The 15,296-nt window shown below is 48.8% G+C and overlaps 2 protein-coding genes across 12 annotated transcripts in view; both read left to right on the plus strand.

Annotated features, from left to right (window-relative positions):
• The first annotated feature begins 249 nt into the window (after positions 1-249).
• Positions 250-8,186, plus strand: LOC106046373 (uncharacterized). Its single transcript, XM_066989013.1, has 2 exons — positions 250-1,290; positions 1,643-8,186. Exons 1-2 carry the CDS (start codon positions 880-882, stop codon positions 1,877-1,879), a joined length of 648 nt encoding a protein of 215 aa, XP_066845114.1. The 5' UTR covers positions 250-879; the 3' UTR covers positions 1,880-8,186.
• A 714-nt stretch (positions 8,187-8,900) lies between these two features.
• The window catches only part of KDM4C (lysine demethylase 4C), a 286,752-nt gene continuing 280,356 nt past the window's right edge, over positions 8,901-15,296 (plus strand). For 6 of the 11 annotated variants that reach the window (XM_066989007.1, XM_066989008.1, XM_066989009.1 and 3 more), the window contains exons 1-2: positions 13,123-13,279; positions 13,543-13,648. The gene's annotated coding sequence lies outside the window, so the exon portion shown is untranslated. Of the gene's footprint in view, positions 9,292-9,643; positions 9,925-13,121; positions 13,280-13,348; positions 13,400-13,542; positions 13,748-15,296 lie in introns of those variants that run through there. The other 5 variants (XM_066989006.1, XM_066989004.1, XM_066989002.1 and 2 more) reach the window with 5 other exon arrangements.

Genomic DNA, 15,296 nt, shown 5'->3' on the forward strand with positions numbered 1-15,296 from the left:
AGTCAACTCAGCTGCTCCTCATACATCTTCCCCTCCAGGCCCTTCACCATCTTACTAGCCATTCTCCGGACACTCTCCAACAGTTTCACATCCTGTTCTTACTGTGGTGCCCAGAACTGCACACAGTACTCGAGGTGAGGCCACACCAGTGCAGAGCAGAGCGGGACAGTCACTTCCCTTGACCAACTAGCAGTGCTGTGCTTGATGCACCCCAGGATATGGTCGGCCCTCCTGGCTGCCAGGGCACACTGCTGGATCGTATTCAACTTGATATCAACCGAAACCCACAGATCCCTCTCTGCGGGGCTGCTCTCCAGCGTCTCATCTCCCAGATGATCCCCCAGTTGATCCCCCCAGATGATCCCCATTGGTGGTAGGAGGGTGGTTGTACCAGATGATCTTGGAGGTTTTTTCCAGCCTTAATGATTCTATGATTTTATTCAGCCAACAGCCAGTTTGGGGCCTTCCTCTTAATGGGGGCTTCCACTCCGCCCACAAGAGTGTTTTGAGGAGAACTGTGCCATGGCTGCCCAGCTTGGATGTGGCTCTGGCCACTTCTCCTTCTCACTGAGAAATTCAGGGCATGGCCCAAAACACGCGGGGCTCAGGCCCACCGCCCTACTGGGCAGACAGTCCCCCCTGTGTGGCCTGTAGCGGCAGCAGCAGGCTTCAGAGACCGCCTGCCTGTGTCCTCCCCGGCCTCACCACAGCCTCCATCACCTGCCGGTCTCACAGTGAAAGGCCCTGTGACATCACAGGGCCGGGCATAACATCAGGCTGCGGCTGGCCACAGCTGCCAGTGCTGGTGGTCACTGCCAGAGCTCTGCTCAGCGTGACAGCCGTCTCCAGTGCTGGTAGCGTTCCTCAGGAGAGCACAGGATGAAGCTCAGCCTGACTCTCCTCTTAGCCATGGCTCTGGCCATGGCTTCATTTATCCCAGGTGGCCTTGGCCTTTGCAGACACCGTGGGGACAGGGTCAGGGTCAGCAGAAGCCTTGGCACCAAGCACCAGGTCCCCAACTGGCCCTGCAGCCTCGGCCTTTCCAGCTGCCCCAGCCGGATCCGGCTCAGGCTAAGCACGGTGGTCCCTGATGAGGGCCCGAAACAACAGCCCCTCAGCACAGAGCACCAGACCTCCGACCTGCCCTACCCCCTGGGCTACTTCTGGGAATACCTTGCCCACGGCGGGAGTGTCTGGATGCTTTGTAGAAACTGGGAAGCCATCTGTCTCCTCTGTGTGGCACCGCTTGCTGAAGGCCTCTGGAGAAGAGCAAGGAGACTCCGCAGACAGGTGAGTGACAGAGACACAGCGCGCAGGAAAGGGCCAGCCTGCAGGGAGCAGGGAACCACAAGGACCTTGGCCATGAATGCTTGCCAGGAAGAACAAAACCCAGCATGTATAAAGAAGCCTTAGCAGGCCCCAGGATGCCCTCTGCCTCTTCCCCAGGGACTTGTCCAGCCGCAGGGCTGACAGCTGCTGGAAGCCCCAGGCGTGGCCTGGGGCCCGCCGGCAGTGTTGTGAGCCCCACTTGCTGCCAGGGGCAGTCCTGCAAGGCTGGACGCGCCAGGGGAAGCCGAGCTCAGCAGGACAATTCTTCACCCTGCAAGCCCTCATCCATGCCCTCTTCACTTGTTGCTTCCAGGGAACAGGCCGGTTGGCCTCGGTTGCCGTGCGGACAGACAGCTGCGGAAAGGATGCTCTAAGTGACTGTAACTTGCTCTGCCGGATGGAGGCCAATGTTGCCTTCACGGTGAGGTGCCTGAAGCGCCTCTACCAGCTCCGCCTGCAAGAGCTCGGGCACCCGCAGCCAAGGAAGAAGGTGCAAGACCAGCGCAGGAAAAGAAGAGCCTCCTTCCATTCCCCGGCTAACTTCATCTAGAGCGTGCATCCTGTGGACCGGTGACGGGAAAGGCAGCGTGGCGAGTGAGTGCTGCTGTCCATGGGTTTGGGGAGGCTGATGCTCCAGGAGAAGGGGGGAGAGAAGCGTGAACCCATGACCGTGGGTTGCCCCATAGGAGCCCGTGTCCCAGGAGAAGGGGCACATGTTCCGGTGGCTGCCCACATCCCTGTAAGATGGCAGGAGCGAGGGAATGTCCATGACCTGTCGGGTTAGTCCTTGGACTTAGGACCTCCAAGGCCCATGCGAGGGTAGGCATCGCATCAGAAAAAGGGGCAGGTAGAAGGAAGTGCCTGGCTAATAATTACGGCACTGCATTTTCACCCATCTGACAGTCAGTTCTTTTCAGAATGACAGCCAGCCAGTGCGGGAGGACACGCCTCAGCCCTAGGACAAAGATAGAAAATTGACAAAACATACGTTGTTCAGGAAAACTTCTGTGTTCCCTGTGTAGCCAACATAGCACATATTACACTATTGAATTGCACACTTTTAATTAAGCATACAGTCTTCAGAAAGTTTCAGCCAGGATTACACCCAAACAGCCAACTTTCATGTTAACGTACTTATAGCTCAGTGTAGTGTAATAGTAGCGGCAGCAACCTGCACTCTCTAGACAGTATCAGGAGCATAGCAAAATCAGCTCCTTTGCTTGGTGTTGAAGCACTTTACTTCCTAGTGGTTGCTGCCTTCTCATGTCTTTTAGGTAGTATTGCAGTGGAATTCTACCAGAGAAGTTTTCAGCGTCAAAACCTGCCGTATCTTTAGATAGTTTAGATAGTATCTTTAGATAGGACTTTCTCACTTTGAATGGCGCTTGATTGGACTACTAAGTACTGCAGTTAACTTACTTAGAAACTTCTGCTTTTTTCTGTAAGTGTCTTTTGCTAGTGTTTCTTCAGTATAATGCTGAATGAGGCATATGGTTTTGTTTAGATTAGCTTTATGAAGGTCCTAGTCTCTCCCCACCTCCCTCATCCTGAAAGCTACTGCCTTTTCAAACACATTTTCAGTCTGCACGGAGCTTCAAGTATAACACATTTTGCTGTAACTAATATAAGATTTTAATTCATATCTAGTGAAAACAACTTTCAAGGCAACTTGATATCTCAGTATTTCGTATTTCAAAACAATTGAGTGATATTTTGAATTCTTTTCTTGGTTTTCATTTGGATTCAGAGACTGGCTAATAATCAAGGTATTTTGAAGAAATGCAGTGTTTTGTACTTGAGGAAAGATAGTAGTTGTTGTGTAATCAAATCACAATGAAGGTTTTCATAAGAAGTTGCTGAAACGAAGTCCAGAGTGCTTTATGAATGCTTATTGTAGTTTTGGTGTATAAATTGTTAGGACAGACTTTAGGTTTCTTCCCGTATGCTGTATTTCATTCTGTTGTAAGATTGCATTTTGCTCCACTTTTTCACTTGTTTAAAATTGCGATGTTAGGCGTAGTGGGTAAGTTCATTGTCTGCATGAGTAATCCTACTACTGACTTAGGCAAGCATTCATATTTTTTATCCTTAATTCTGTTTAATTTTAATTCTTGGGGTACAGTATATTTAGGAAAATATACAGTATATTTTAAGAAAATATTTTTTGAAGAAAATACACTGTACAACAGTAGATTAGAACAATTGCCAACTTTTTTTGTTTAAGATGTTAAAGAGTTAGAATTAAGAACACATCTTTTTGTGAAGGCTGAATATTGCAAGAAGTTCTTCAAAGTCTAATTGGTTTCACTTTGTGATTGTCAGGCATGACAGGATATACTTCATTAGCTGTTGCTGTTTTTAAAGGAGTTTCATGAACAAAATGTGCTCTAGTTCCTTTGTGACATTTCTGCATTTAGCATGTAGAATTGCTTGACTGAGGCTGTTGCGATTTAGTTCAGTAGACCTATGATTTTCCACTGGGTTTTGTCTAGTTGAAGTTTTAGTTGTTAGCAGATACCCTTTCTTAGGAGAACCTTGGCAAACACGCCTGTTTTTAATAGATGCTATATGGCAACGATTACCCTGGTGGATCAGGTTTTGTTTCACTTTCACTGTTTAGTTCTTTGCTTAAAAGGTAATTTATAAGTGGTTTAAATTGTAAATGAGCCTAAGGTTTTGGAGATTGGTAAATTGTTTCGGAAAAAAAGATGGTAATTTTGATTTAAAATTAAAATTGGGATAAAGTTTAGAAGTCTGCAAACTGAGCTGTGAAAGAATAGAAATAAGATTTGAAGAGTTCTATCCCTAAGCATTAGGGATTTTCTTAATGTTTCAGTTTGATTCCAAATTGAACTATTTGAAGTATTTGATCTGAATAAATGATGGCAAATATTTCACAAGTGAGATCTGTAAGAATATTGAAAGTTAGAGAAAAGAGTAGAGGAAACCAACTGTCGTAACACAGTTGTCACCTTTAGTGTTGTAGGTATTCCTTGTGTAAGTTGGTGATAGTGGGAAGCTCACAGTGTTCTCTTGTTCTCCCTGTGGAAGTCTCATCTAGATTTACTCAGATACAAATCTTCACAGGTTGCTGCTGTACAAATGTTAAATGTATGGTTTAACAAGTTCTTCCTTGAACTTTCCGCATCACAAAGTGATATTGTAGAGCTACAAGCACAACATAGGCACAGTGTTGATCCTTTCTTCTTGCTACTTACACCTGCTAGAATATTGTAGGTCAGAGGCGCATGGCTCCCATGTACCAGCCTGCCAGTTCATTTTAGGCTATCTGCCTCTGCTCTGGAAGGTATATCGTTTTGGAGCGAGGAGGCTTTTGGTTGCCAGAGCTGAGGACGTGGTTTCTCGGCTGCTGTGTTGTAGCAAACCGTGGATGTGTCCAGTGACTATACCATGCGTGTGCTCTTGGTCATGTAGTTCACTTTAGTGTGCGTACTTACAGTCACAACAGCAGAAGGGCGAGTGTGACCCTTCCCTGGCTGCTTGGTACTGGGTCTACGGTAACTTAGAATGGGATGTGAGGGTAGGGGAATTGCATGACTTCTTCGAATTACAAAATCTTTAATGAGGGGTGAAATGCTCACTGGGAAGCTGCTTACCTTGCTAAGCCGCTGAACTCCACCACAACCGCTCTCTCACTGCCCCTCCTCAGAAGAGGAGGGGAAGAAGAAAAGGAAAGAAACAACTCACGGGTTGAGATAAGGATAATTTAGTTAAAGGAAAAATAATTATTAAGGGAAAATTATTATTAATTTAACTAAAGGGAAAGGGGAAAAGGAAAAACAAAAATAAGCAAAGGCCGCGTGGAAGTGGAGGGGAAAGGAATTACGCTCTGCTTCCCACAAACCAGCAATCCTTGACCACGTCCTTGAAGCAGGGCCTCAACACACATAGGCGTTGTTTGGGAGAACAGACGTTTTCATAACAAGAGCTCCCCCCTCCACTATTCTTCCTTTTTCCACCCTTTATTACTGAGTGTGACACCACATCGTGTGGCATATCCCTTCGCTCGGTTTAGATCAGCTGCCCTGGTGATGTTCCTTCCTCACCTCTTGCCCACCCCAGCCTGCTGGCTTGGGGGGGTGGGGGGTTTGGGCGGGGGGGGGGAGGGGGGAGGGTTAGAGGGTGTCCTGGTGCGGCGCCAGTATTGCTCAGCAGTAGACACAACACTGGAGTGATATCAGGGCTGCTCTGGCTACAGGTGCAGAGCACAGCACTGTATGGGCTGCTGCAGGGGGAGTTAACTTTGTCCAAGCCAGACCCAGTACACGCACCCATGATAAAGTCTGTAGCTTCAGGTGTCCTGTAAGTGTCACGGGGGGGAAAATATGTCTTTGTTTCGCAGTTTGTAAAGACTAACACTTTTTACTTTGTCCTGTCTTTGTTCTTCACCTAGTAAAGGATTTGCCGTGTGATGGCAGCTTGTGAAAGAGTATCACTGTTAACCTAGCATGTTCCCCCCCTCAAAAAAGCATATGATTTGATCTTAAGGAGTTCTGAAATCCAAAATGTTTGTGTACAAGAGTATCTTCTGGGAGGAGATCTGTAAAGGTGGTTAGTAATCTGCCATATAGTTAGGGAGCTTCTTTGGGAGTTGCATTTAGTGTGAGAGACCTGGCAGGACTGCGTAAAAAATACTTCTAGGATGGAGCTCACTTGTGGTATCATTATCATAGCTGAGAATGAAAACAGCAGGGCTGCCACCTGCTGTTTGTATCCCCAGCAATGTTATAGGCTGCATTATCAATGAATATTTTTCTGAACTTCTAGGGGCTTATAAATTAGCTTTTTAAAAGCTGCTTGTGGCTTCTGTGAGGACTGCACCTAAACTTGCAAATGTTGATGCTCCGTTGTGTGAATTCATGGTTTACTTGCATGTTGAATATTGTCTGTGGCTTTGGCACCCTTTTCCACTAACTGAGTAAATTGCTAAAACTAGGTAAGGTCCAGAAACAGGTTGTAAGGATGATTGGAACTAATGAAATGGATTTTCTGTGAGGAGACTAGGAGTCTTGAGCCTAGAAAAGAGGTGATTGAATGATCTGATGGTAGATGTCTTTAGGCTATGTATGGTCTGAAAGTAAATAGAAAAGGTAAACAATTGTTTACAACATACATGTGAGATGTCAGGTGAAACTAGAAAGTGAAATATTTAAAGCATACTGGAGATGCTTCATTTAGTATATATTGATCGTGGAGGGCTTTGTCAAAAGTTTTTTTTGAATATTAAAGGCCTACAAAGTTTCTAAGTCATGAGCAAAAAAAAATCAGCAACTCAAATGCAAAAAACATCCTCTTTGCCTCATTGTTCCTTGAGCTGTGAAGTGCTGAAGACTGAGATGTTATTCTGGAAAAGGATAAATATAAGCTACCCCTTCACTTGCTTTTTCTGAGAGACCTGCTGTTAGCGTCTGAGGGAACTGGACAGGTTGGACTGGCGATTACTGTTCCTAGAGACTGCTACATGCTCTACTCAGCTTGGACTATAGATTTCATGTCTTTGTTTTCATCAAAAGCTAAAACCTCTTGAAATACCGGTTGCAAATAATAATGAGAAAAAAAAATATATTTTCTTGCTCCAGATTAGTTTTCTTAAGACGTTGTTGTGTGCTTTAAGCCTGGTGCGGGGGATGAATGTCCATAGAATTAATTAGGTCATTTTTCAGTTCGGTATTTATGTGTTCAAAATAGGTCACTTTGTATTTTGGAAATAATTGCTTTAGGAGTAGTACTGTGACATAGAAATGGCTTGTATCGGGAATAGTGTAGCCAGCAGGGCCAGGAAGGTGATCGTCCCCCTGTACTCATCTCTGGTGAGGCTGCACCTCGAGTACTGTGTTCAGTTTGGGGCCCCTCACTACAAGAAAGACATCAAGGCCCTGGAGCGTGTCCAGAGAAGGGCTACAAAGCTGGTGAAGGGCCTGGAACACAAGTCCTGTGAGGAGCGGCTGAGGGCACGGGGGTTGTTTAGTTTGGAGAAGAGGAGCTCAGGGGAGACCTTATTGCTCTCTACAACTACCTGAAAGGAAGGTGTGGGGAGCTGGCTGTCAGCCTCTTCTCGCAGGTAACTAGCAATAGGACTAGAGGGAATAGCCTCAAGGTGCGCAAGGGGAGGTTCAGGTTGGAAATTAGGAGAGATTTCTTCTCAGAAAGAGCAGTCAGACGTAGGAATGGGTTGCCCACGGAGGTGGTGGAGTCACTGTCCCTGGGGGTGTTTAAGGAAAGGTTGGATGTGGTGCTTAGGGACATGGTTTAGTGGGTGATATTGGTATAGAACCATAGAATATCCTGAGTTGGAAGGGACCCACAAGGATCATTGAGTCCAACCCCTGCCTCCACACAGGTCTACCCAACAATTCAGACCATATGACTGAGAGCACAGTCCAAACGCTTCTTAAACTCCAACAGGCTCGGTGCTGTGACTACGTCCCTGGCGAGCCTGTTCCACTGCGTGACCACCCTTTTGGTGAAGAAACTTTTCCCGACATCAACCTGAACCTCCCCTGTCACAGCTTGACTCCATTCCCTCGGGTCCTATCACTGGTGACTAAAGAGAATAGATCGGCGCCTGCCCCTCTGCTCCCCCTCGCAAGGAAGCTGTAGCCTGCCATGAGGTCTCCCCTCAGCCTCCTCTTTTCCATGCTGAACAAATCAAGTCAACTCAGCTGCTCCTCATACATCTTCCCCTCCAGGCCCTTCACCATCTTACTAGCCATTCTCCGGACACTCTCCAACAGTTTCACATCCTGTTCTTACTGTGGTGCCCAGAACTGCACACAGTACTCGAGGTGAGGCCACACCAGTGCAGAGCAGAGCGGGACAGTCACTTCCCTTGACCAACTAGCAGTGCTGTGCTTGATGCACCCCAGGATATGGTCGGCCCTCCTGGCTGCCAGGGCACACTGCTGGATCGTATTCAACTTGATATCAACCGAAACCCACAGATCCCTCTCTGCGGGGCTGCTCTCCAGCGTCTCATCTCCCAGATGATCCCCCAGTTGATCCCCCCAGATGATCCCCATTGGTGGTAGGAGGGTGGTTGTACCAGATGATCTTGGAGGTTTTTTCCAGCCTTAATGATTCTATGATTTTATTCAGCCAACAGCCAGTTTGGGGCCTTCCTCTTAATGGGGGCTTCCACTCCGCCCACAAGAGTGTTTTGAGGAGAACTGTGCCATGGCTGCCCAGCTTGGATGTGGCTCTGGCCACTTCTCCTTCTCACTGAGAAATTCAGGGCATGGCCCAAAACACGCGGGGCTCAGGCCCACCGCCCTACTGGGCAGACAGTCCCCCCTGTGTGGCCTGTAGCGGCAGCAGCAGGCTTCAGAGACCGCCTGCCTGTGTCCTCCCCGGCCTCACCACAGCCTCCATCACCTGCCGGTCTCACAGTGAAAGGCCCTGTGACATCACAGGGCCGGGCATAACATCAGGCTGCGGCTGGCCACAGCTGCCAGTGCTGGTGGTCACTGCCAGAGCTCTGCTCAGCGTGACAGCCGTCTCCAGTGCTGGTAGCGTTCCTCAGGAGAGCACAGGATGAAGCTCAGCCTGACTCTCCTCTTGGCCATGGCTCTGGCCATGGCTTCATTTATCCCAGGTGGCCTTGGCCTTTGCAGACACCGTGGGGACAGGGTCAGGGTCAGCAGAAGCCTTGGCACCAAGCACCAGGTCCCCAACTGGCCCTGCAGCCTCGGCCTTTCCAGCTGCCCCAGCCGGATCCGGCTCAGGCTAAGCACGGTGGTCCCTGATGAGGGCCCGAAACAACAGCCCCTCAGCACAGAGCACCAGACCTCCGACCTGCCCTACCCCCTGGGCTACTTCTGGGAATACCTTGCCCACGGCGGGAGTGTCTGGATGCTTTGTAGAAACTGGGAAGCCATCTGTCTCCTCTGTGTGGCACCGCTTGCTGAAGGCCTCTGGAGAAGAGCAAGGAGACTCCGCAGACAGGTGAGTGACAGAGACACAGCGCGCAGGAAAGGGCCAGCCTGCAGGGAGCAGGGAACCACAAGGACCTTGGCCATGAATGCTTGCCAGGAAGAACAAAACCCAGCATGTATAAAGAAGCCTTAGCAGGCCCCAGGATGCCCTCTGCCTCTTCCCCAGGGACTTGTCCAGCCGCAGGGCTGACAGCTGCTGGAAGCCCCAGGCGTGGCCTGGGGCCCGCCGGCAGTGTTGTGAGCCCCACTTGCTGCCAGGGGCAGTCCTGCAAGGCTGGACGCGCCAGGGGAAGCCGAGCTCAGCAGGACAATTCTTCACCCTGCAAGCCCTCATCCATGCCCTCTTCACTTGTTGCTTCCAGGGAACAGGCCGGTTGGCCTCGGTTGCCGTGCGGACAGACAGCTGCGGAAAGGATGCTCTAAGTGACTGTAACTTGCTCTGCCGGATGGAGGCCAATGTTGCCTTCACGGTGAGGTGCCTGAAGCGCCTCTACCAGCTCCGCCTGCAAGAGCTCGGGCACCCGCAGCCAAGGAAGAAGGTGCAAGACCAGCGCAGGAAAAGAAGAGCCTCCTTCCATTCCCCGGCTAACTTCATCTAGAGCGTGCATCCTGTGGACCGGTGACGGGAAAGGCAGCGTGGCGAGTGAGTGCTGCTGTCCATGGGTTTGGGGAGGCTGATGCTCCAGGAGAAGGGGGGAGAGAAGCGTGAACCCATGACCGTGGGTTGCCCCATAGGAGCCCGTGTCCCAGGAGAAGGGGCACATGTTCCGGTGGCTGCCCACATCCCTGTAAGATGGCAGGAGCGAGGGAATGTCCATGACCTGTCGGGTTAGTCCTTGGACTTAGGACCTCCAAGGCCCATGCGAGGGTAGGCATCGCATCAGAAAAAGGGGCAGGTAGAAGGAAGTGCCTGGCTAATAATTACGGCACTGCATTTTCACCCATCTGACAGTCAGTTCTTTTCAGAATGACAGCCAGCCAGTGCGGGAGGACACGCCTCAGCCCTAGGACAAAGATAGAAAATTGACAAAACATACATTGTTCAGGAAAACTTCTGTGTTCCCTGTGTAGCCAACATAGCACATATTACACTATTGAATTGCACACTTTTAATTAAGCATACAGTCTTCAGAAAGTTTCAGCCAGGATTACACCCAAACAGCCAACTTTCATGTTAACGTACTTATAGCTCAGTGTAGTGTAATAGTAGCGGCAGCAACCTGCACTCTCTAGACAGTATCAGGAGCATAGCAAAATCAGCTCCTTTGCTTGGTGTTGAAGCACTTTACTTCCTAGTGGTTGCTGCCTTCTCATGTCTTTTAGGTAGTATTGCAGTGGAATTCTACCAGAGAAGTTTTCAGCGTCAAAACCTGCCGTATCTTTAGATAGTGGTGCTACTGAGATATTAAGGAAACACATTGCTTAGAATTCTGGAAAGGTTTCCTGGTATTGTTCCTGCACAGTGTAGAAGTAACCTACATTTAGGAACAAAAATGGTGTATTCTGAACTAGTTGTGTGGAATACCGTGCTGTGCCAGTTCTGGGCTCCCCAGTAGGTGCAAGACATTGGCATATTTGAACAAGTCCTGAGGAAGGCCGCAAGATCATTCAGGGCCAGAGAATATGAGATGTGAGGAGATTCTGAGGGGGCTTGGTGCATTCAGCTTGAAGAGGACAAGGCTTTGGAATGATGTTGGCAGGTGGACAGCAGTCCATCTTTGCCTAGAGAAAGAGCATAGAAAAGGCAGAGCTATGCTGTCGTTGGAAATGCACAGTGATAGGCCAAGACAAACAATACAGGAATTTCGGATTACATTAAGAAGAAAAATAAAAGTCCCCATGAGAATGGGTCCCCGAGAAGTCGTGGAGGACAAGCTTGTAACTTCCTTGAGTAGAAAATGACTACTCAAGCGGAAGTGGCTTCCAGCATCAGCCAGACAGGGTGGAAGACATGTACTGTTCACACTATCATACAGCAGAAAGGCCACTTTTGTGGTTTGATTTCCTGGAACATCTTTTTGGTAGCATAATTAACTCTTACACTCATATATGAGATGGCTGACCCAGAAATTCAGGTCTTTGTACTAAGTCCAAAGGGCTAGAGAAGCCTATAGTATGATTTCAGAAGCTTGCGGTGCCTAGATATTGAGCTCGCAACTTAAAACAAAAGGAAATGTGATATATGGAGTAATAATTCGTGTCAAGAAGATGGTTGATGTTAATAAAGAAGGGGGAGATGTGGGAGTGTGGCCATGGGGGTCGGCAAGCCCCATGGTTGATGATAACATCAGACTCTTAACGATGAGGCCATCAGGAATGTAAAGAGTTGAGAGGGAACAAAGAAGGGTGATTCAGAAGACGCCTTGCCGTCTCGGGTTGCTTGTTCTCCCGCCGTTAAGGCATGGAAGTTGCTGGGGGTTTGCTGGTTGCCGGGCTAAGTTGTTTGACCAATGAAGAGTTAGTGGAAAAGGACTGCTGTGCGGCGAATGGTATAAGAAGGGAGCCTGTCCTCAATATGGGATGTAACACATATAATGAAGTTATGTCATCAATAAAGAAGTAGCAGTTACTGATATAGAACAATGAAAAACACTGAGTAAACTGTTAAAATTTGTTGTTTAATGTTATATGATAATCATATTATTAGTGTGGTTTCAAGGGTTAACGAAACACGGGAAAAGACGGCCCGGCAGAAGTTAGTGTCGATCACATTTTGTTACTTTCGGGAACCTTGTGGCGGGCACAGCATGCGCAGAAGAAGAGGGAGCTGGTCGAAGCCGCCCCTGCGGTCTGGACGAGATAATTATAATACGAAGGGAGGATGGTTCATACATATGTATAGGCGTACTCGGGTTTCTTATGAATATGTAAAAGCGATGTTCTATATATTTAGAAAGTTCGGCGGTTGTGCGTGCGTGTTGGTAGAATGTAGGATTCGTGCGCGCTCAGGGCTGTTTACTTGCCTTTTACAAATATTACTAAATTCAGATTGAGTTGTATCTTCATTTATAACAGACGGGAATTTAGGAGATTCATCCTTTTATTTCTCAGTGTTTGTGGTCACAGAAGTAGTGTTTTTGTTAGTAGCCAACACTAACCTATTGCACAGTCCAAAACATGAAAGGCAGGAAGAAAGTGCAAAAAAGATTGCTTAAATCTCAGTAAGATAAAAAATATTTCTCATGCCCTAGAACGTCAGCAAACTCATGGGTACTTTTAAGATGAGCCCATTAAAATAAAGAAGGTGATCGGTGAGTTGGAAATTTCTCATTTCAAGTTGGAAATGGGAAAAATTTCACCTTAAAAGGAGTGGTTAGGCGTTGGAAGGGGTCACCCAGAGAGGTGGTGGAGTCACCGTCCCTTGGGGTGCTTAAGGAAAGGCTGGACGTGGTGATTAGGGACATGGTTTAGTGGGTAACAGTGGTGGTGGGGTGACGGTTGGACCAGATAATCTTGGAGGGCTTTTCCACGCTTAATGATTCTGTGAAAAGTACTGTGCTGCTTTAATCAAGGTAAGGCACCGACCTAGTCCCCACGCACGACTACGTAACTTTTGAAAAAGGCCAGTGTTCTCCTTCAGAGGTACTGATATTCTGTGGTAACACTGTGAGGGACACTTTGAGCCCGCTACAGGACAGATTGCGGGGGGGGGGGGGGGGGGGGGGGGGGGGGGGGGGGGGGCGGGGGGGAGCAGGGGGAACCACGTGACCCAGGCGGGCCCCGGGGGCGGCACCGCTGCCGGCTGCGTGACGTCGGCGCCGGCCTCCGTCACGTGCTCCCCCCCCCGGGCCTCCGCTTTTTCACCCCCCCCCCCCCAGGGCGTGCGAGTGCCGCGCGCATGCGCACGGCGCAGCTGTCATCCGCGCACGGAACGAGAAGTCCCGGGCGGGGAGGGGAGGAGCGGAGCAGCCGGGGGGCGGGGGGCGGGGTAGCGCCGGTGCGTCCGTCCGGCGGCAGCGGGACCCGCACCGCGCCGGTACCACCGCCGTCCCGGACAGGTGCTGGGGCGCTGCGGGGCGGGCGGCGGCCCCGGGGCGGGGCCCGTGGTCGGCTCAGGGGGGCTGGGGGCCGGGAGCGGGCCGCGGCGGAGCGGAGCGGAGCGGGCCGGGCAGGCGGGGGTGGGCAGGTGGCGGCGGCGGGCGGCGGAGGGAGGGGGAGCGGGGCTGGCGGTGCGGTGCTGGGGGGCTCGGGGCGGGCGGGGACGGGAGAGGCCGCCCGGGGCTCCGCGGGGTCTCTGCGGTTCATTCATCTCTCCGCGCAGTTGGGGTGCTCGGCAGCCGCGCGACGTCGGAGCCGTCCCCGGAGGGAGCGAGGCACGCGTTCAGCAGCACCTGCTCGCCGCCAGCTCGCAGCGTCCCGGCACCGCGGTTCGTGTCTCCCCCGAGCCTGCCTGCTCCCTCCCTCCCCGCCGCCTCCGACTGGGAGCCCCGGGTGGGAAGTGCGCGCAGAGAGTTGCTTCTCCCAGGGTAGTTGCGTGTCTCGGTGCGGAAAGCCGGCCTCGTGCCTTTGTTTCTGAAATTAAGGGGAAAATGGGTGTTTTTGTTGTTTAAAAATCTTCAGCTGCCTCCGGGAAGTGAACAGCGTGTGTTTTTGGTATTGCTGAACTGTAGATTTACACCTTTTTCCCCCCCTTCCAAGACATTAGTGACAGCAGCAACAGAAGTTTCCTGGTGGTTACTAGAATAGAAGTTTTTAAGCTAAAACACTTCCTATAAGAAAAAATTAACAGCAGCCTAATGCAGGATAATTTTTGTCACCCTACAGTGTTTTCTTGGTTACATTTTTAATGAACTGAGAACGTGTTGATGACTGTGGTCATCATACGTAGATGTAAAATACATCTTGGGCCTTACCCCGATTCTGCCTTGAACTGCAGTAACCAGCTGGGAGTACAGCCACACCTCACAGACTTACCTTCCAAACACGAGGCTGTGGAAACACCAGCACGATTTGCTTTTCACTACTTGCAGTGACACTGAACTGAACTACTGCCAGTCATGCTCATCTTACTCTCAGCTTTGGGGTGGTGCTGATTTCTTGGTTGTTAGTAGATTGTTAGATGGTTACCTTTTACTGAAGTGAGGGTATGGGTGTGTGTAAGAGGAGTTTCCTTTCTTGGGACCAATGCAGGAAACAATATGTCTTATCTGAATAAGTAGATGTGACTGAATAGCAGCTGGATCAGAATTAGAGCCAATGTGTGTAAGGGAATAACCTTTATTTGGTGTCTACTTAAAAAAAAAAACAACCAAACAAAAAAAACCCTTTGATTTGATCTCTGAGTTTTTATGATGAGTATGGCAGAATAGGAAAAAAAAAGTCAGGTCTTGTAATTTATAAGCCTCAATTTTTGGTGACAGTACAGAATTTTGTAATTATTTTTTAATCTTTTTTTTTTAAAGAAGGTAAAACGATTTTACACCAAATCTAAATGTACAGTTACCACAGTAATGCATTCAGTTCAGAATATTACATTGTCAAGTACTAATTATAATAATCTCCCTAAGTTGTTATGGGCTAGCCCAGTAATTATGCAGGAAAAAGAAAATCTGTGACTTCCCACCTAACTATTTAAAAACAAGGGGATTTAGTACTTTTAGGACTTTCTCACTTTGAATGGCGCTTGATTGGACTACTAAGTACTGCAGTTAACTTACTTAGAAACTTCTGCTTTTTTCTGTAGGTGTCTTTTGCTAGTGTTTCTTCAGTATAATGCTGAATGAGGCATATGGTTTTGTTTAGATTAGCTTTATGAAGGTCCTAGTCTCTCCCCACCTCCCTCATCCTGAAAGCTACTGCCTTTTCAAACACATTTTCAGTCTGCACGGAGCTTCAAGTATAACACATTTTGCTGTAACTAATATAAGATTTTAATTCATATCTAGTGAAAACAACTTTCAAGGCAACTTGATATCTCAGTATTTCGTATTTCAAAACAATTGAGTGATATTTTGAATTCTTTTCTTGGTTTTCATTTGGATTCAGAGACTGGCTAATAATCAAGGTATTTTGAAG

Source organism: Anser cygnoides, chromosome Z (genome assembly GCF_040182565.1).
Source record: "Anser cygnoides isolate HZ-2024a breed goose chromosome Z, Taihu_goose_T2T_genome, whole genome shotgun sequence".
Classification (NCBI taxonomy): Eukaryota; Metazoa; Chordata; class Aves; order Anseriformes; family Anatidae; genus Anser; species Anser cygnoides.

What these genes read in the sequence shown, in the direction of transcription:
- LOC106046373 (XM_066989013.1), top strand. Translation starts at nt 880, where the DNA reads ATGAAGCTCAGCCTGACTCTCCTCTTAGCCATGGCTCTGGCCATGGCT. An exon ending in CAAGGAGACTCCGCAGACAG is followed by an intron (nt 1,291 to 1,642) that starts GTGAGTGACAGA and finishes TGTTGCTTCCAG; the next exon opens with GGAACAGGCCGGTTGGCCTC.